Source organism: Momordica charantia (genome assembly GCF_013281855.1).
Source record: "Momordica charantia cultivar OHB3-1 chromosome 5 unlocalized genomic scaffold, Mcharantia_2.0 BLBB01000005.1, whole genome shotgun sequence".
In the NCBI taxonomy this organism is placed as follows: Eukaryota; Viridiplantae; Streptophyta; class Magnoliopsida; order Cucurbitales; family Cucurbitaceae; genus Momordica; species Momordica charantia.
The window spans coordinates 10880970-10884759 of record NW_028275163.1 but is presented as its reverse complement, the minus strand read 5'-3'; the positions used below and the strand labels follow the sequence as shown (position 1 = coordinate 10884759).

Here is a 3790-nt window from a genome sequence, read left to right as displayed (position 1 = left end):
AGGATTGTTCTAGTCCAAATACGCTTAACCTTAAAACGTTTCAAGCAATTGACCATTGGAAAAACAAAGTGCACTTTAAGCCTATTTTAGTTAAAACAACATACTTTCGTGTAGCAAAGTATTATATGATCTTTTTTTAGTCATATTAGCATAGTTTGAAGATCTTGGAGTAGGTTCATTCATGTGTAACCCTAAATTAATTTGGTATGACATAAAGAAAAAAAAAGTTACACAATATATAACAAAGAAATCATCAACTACGAAACCGCTCGACTTTGTTTCTCTCTAATATTCGAGTACGCATATAATCAATAATCTATATGTAAATTTTCCAACCACATATTACTCATGATCAATTCAGCTAAAACCATTCAAATCAAACATCTTGCAATTAGTAGAAGACACATGATCATTATTGCTAAGTTGATCATCTCCAGCATTTAAGTCCAACGAAGAAGGCGCCACGGCTGCCATTCTATATCTCTCCGCCCCTGCCCCGACCTCCTTCCTTTTACTGCTATTATTCAACATTCTCCCATTATACCCGTCACCCTTCTCTCCTTGCAGCACTCCTCCAATGCTCATGGACAAGCCACCATGATGGTTGTCGCCGGCAGTGGAGGCCAGGAGCGAGGCGGGGCCGGGGGCAGGGACATTGTAGGGTCTAAGGGCCAAGTGGCTGGTGTGGAGGAGGAGCTGGTCTTGGTCCTTGGATGACGTTCCTTCACAGGAGGTGAGGCAGCTATCCATTGAGCAGTCTTGGGGCTGGGTCTGTTGCGGTCCGAGCCGCTGGGCCTGACCCTGGCCCTGATGGAGCTCGGGAAAGGCTGCGGTCAGGCACTGTGTGGAAACCTTTGAGACGAGTTCTGAGAGCTGAACTTTTGCAGCTTCCAGCCCCACCGTGCCTAAATTCTGTCTCCCCAGCGTCTCCTGAGCCTTCTCCAGCACTGTTTGGAGATACTTCCCTTGTGCCTCTATCCGTAGTTGTAAGTGTCGTTGTACCTGTTAAACAAAGTTTATAAATGCATATTGACTACCCCTTCATTTTCAATTTGCTTTTAAATATAACTCTAGGAATATTTACCTCGAGTTGCTCGTGTAGCCTTTTCTGGACTTCGATCTGCATCTGTATCGTTTCGCTGATCTGAAGGCTTCTAGAAAAGGAAACCGAGTCGGTTAGATTAATTGGATCAAACCATGAGATTGATGCATGAAGAAGGAAAAATGGAAGATAAAAGGCGGTGGTGTGTACTTGTTGTTGGAGTGAGGGGCGACGAGTATGTTGGTGGTGGTGCGAGTTGGTCCATTAGGCTCAGCCAATCTCTGGTCTCCTGACACAGCCACGCTGCCTACACGCCAACCCATACCTAATTCAACTTCAGTTACCCTTCTTCATAAAATATATATATATATTCAAGAATCATGAGTGGCACGTGCGGGTACGGCCTGTTAAATGTTATTAGTTTCATTACCAGTTTTGTTGCTTCCATTTCCACCATTGGCTTGTCCCTGCAGATTCTTGCTCAGCCTGTATTTCTGCATCATCCAAAAAAAAAACATTTTTTAGCTTACGTAACTACGAGTAGGACTAAGGATGTGTTTGAGAGTGACGTACGGTAGAATGAATGTTTTGGAAATAAATGATATAAGTACGGTTGATTTTCCAAAATCACCATCGATTTAGTACCTTAAAAATCAATTTAGAATGATTTTAAATTTTGTTAAAATCAATATTTTAATTTGTTTGAATGGTGGAAAAGAGAAGTGATTTTAGATTTTGACATCTCAAACACACCCTTAAACTTTCTTAAAATAAATTTTTAATTTGCATAGAAAGATAAATAATTTTTATAATGACAAAAAGTGATTTTTGGTCCTACAAAAATCATTCCCAAACACACCCTAAATTTATAATTTCATTAGACTTAAACTAAAGTTAATTTCTACTCACACCATCAACACACATCAACCCAATCCATGGTTTTTGGAGTGATTTTAAATCTAGATGGATTGACACTTGTAATCCCAATTCAAAATATATGGTGAAGAAGAAAATTACACATATTGGGATACCTGGAGATGGCTCTTCAAGTGGTACAAGGTAAGCCCCGGAATGCCCATGATTTTCATAACAGTTTTAGGAGTTGCCTCTGCAAATTAAACAAAGTGTTCAAAATTATAAAGAAAGAGAGAGAAATGAGAGAGATGAATAAGATGAATAAGATGAAGAAATTAGGTACTGACTGTCAGCTCCCCCGAGCTGGTTGACAGCTTCAACAAAACGGTCATGAAGATCAGGAGTCCACTTCAGCCTCGGCTTAGCATCGGTCGAAAGAACGAGGCCTGAATCCCCACCCGGTCCATTCCCTCCCTGTAGAAACAAATGCCTCTCCGACGACTGCATGCTCTTCCCGGCCCCCGGACGATGTTGGTGATGATACATTATTCTGATAACCATCGTCAAAATTTACCAATATAAAAATAGCTCAATTGGTTAAAATATATATTTTGAAGGAGATTTAAGTACCTGTGAGAGATATATAGACGCAGCTGGGTATCGCTTTATTCTTGTAGTGATTTGGTTTGGCTTCAAAGTACAAAGCTGAGTACTGGGTTTAAGGGGCGAGGGGAGAAGGGGTGTGGTCTTATAATAAAGGGATGGAAGGGGCGAAAGAATATAATCTTACAAACACACAAAACAGAAAATGAAAAAAAAAAAAAAAAAAAAAAAAGGCATTTTGAATTTTGAAGTTTTGGGTTCGTTGGAGAAACAGCGGAGGCCTTTCATTTGGTGCGAGGAATCGATCCCACCTCAGAAAGGGAAGAAGGGAAAAAAAGATTCTTAGAGGAATCTCATTCTTCCCAACGGGGGAATTAGGAACTTTGAGTTGGTGTTTTTTGTTAGGGGAATAATCCACTGTCCCTTTCGAGATCGCCCCCTAACTCCTCAGATTCTTGTGTAAATATCGTATGGATCCCATCCGAGTTTAAGTTTAAGTTTTCAGCGTCCTACCGTGTTGTCAATGTCCATATAATTCACAAACTCCTACTTCCCATATGACTCGTTTTCAGTTCCCGTCTACATGTCGATATTTCTATTGTGATTTTTATAAAATAATCCCTAATCTGGTCAGTTGACATACCCCTTACACTGATATAATACTAATAATATTAGCATCTTTAGTTTAATTTTGTTTATTAATTTCAATATTCTTTTATGAATTTTTTTCATTAATATCCGAACACATTTACATAAAACTAAGATGTCCATATTTTTCATCTATACATATATTTAAAACTTCACTACAAACATAGTTGTAACAAAAAAAAATGATGCCCTTAAATCACTCACTTGACCCAAAAGTTCGAGATGAGATAAGTTACTAAAGATATGTTGATTAAATTATTAGTAGACTCCAAAGTTTAGGGGTCTTTTGATAACGTTCTTGTTTTTTGTTTTTGTTTTTTTATTTTAATGAAGAAAAATGTATTGTATGGTTTCAACCTCCAAGAATTCAAGTATGATAAAACAATATTTTTATTTATGTTTTGGAACAAATTGAAAATGAGAACAAGAAAAGAGAAACTTGTTTTTGGTTGTTTCCAAAACTTTTATACAATTGTGAGAATAATGTTCCAAAAAAACAGTATAAACAAGAAACCAAGTTAGTTGTAAAATAGTTAGATTTCTTAAGAAAATTGGAAACAAAAAGCAAGAAACAGAAACGTTACAAAACGAGCCCTTAATGTGATAGATTAAAGGGGGATTTTTAAAAGTGATCTTGACATG

The 3790-nt window shown here is 37.8% G+C and overlaps 1 protein-coding gene across 2 annotated transcripts; it reads right to left on the bottom strand.

The window, feature by feature from the left end:
* Nucleotides 1–258: 258 nt before the first annotated feature.
* Nucleotides 259–2684, bottom strand: LOC111022910 (myb-related protein 2). Of its 2 annotated transcripts, none has more exons than XM_022300216.2 (7): nt 2528–2684; nt 2245–2447; nt 2074–2150; nt 1473–1536; nt 1253–1367; nt 1085–1154; nt 259–1002 (listed from the first exon to the last, which is right to left on the bottom strand). In XM_022300216.2, the coding sequence occupies exons 2-7, from the start codon at nt 2441–2443 to the stop codon at nt 358–360; spliced, it is 1170 nt and encodes a 389-aa protein (XP_022155908.1). In that variant the 5' UTR covers nt 2444–2447; nt 2528–2684; the 3' UTR covers nt 259–357. The 2 variants fall into 2 exon arrangements, with proteins under 2 accessions (XP_022155908.1, XP_022155909.1); XM_022300217.2 differs by having other exon boundaries at nt 1253–1349; nt 2528–2683.
* Between the last annotated feature and the right edge of the window lie 1106 nt (nt 2685–3790).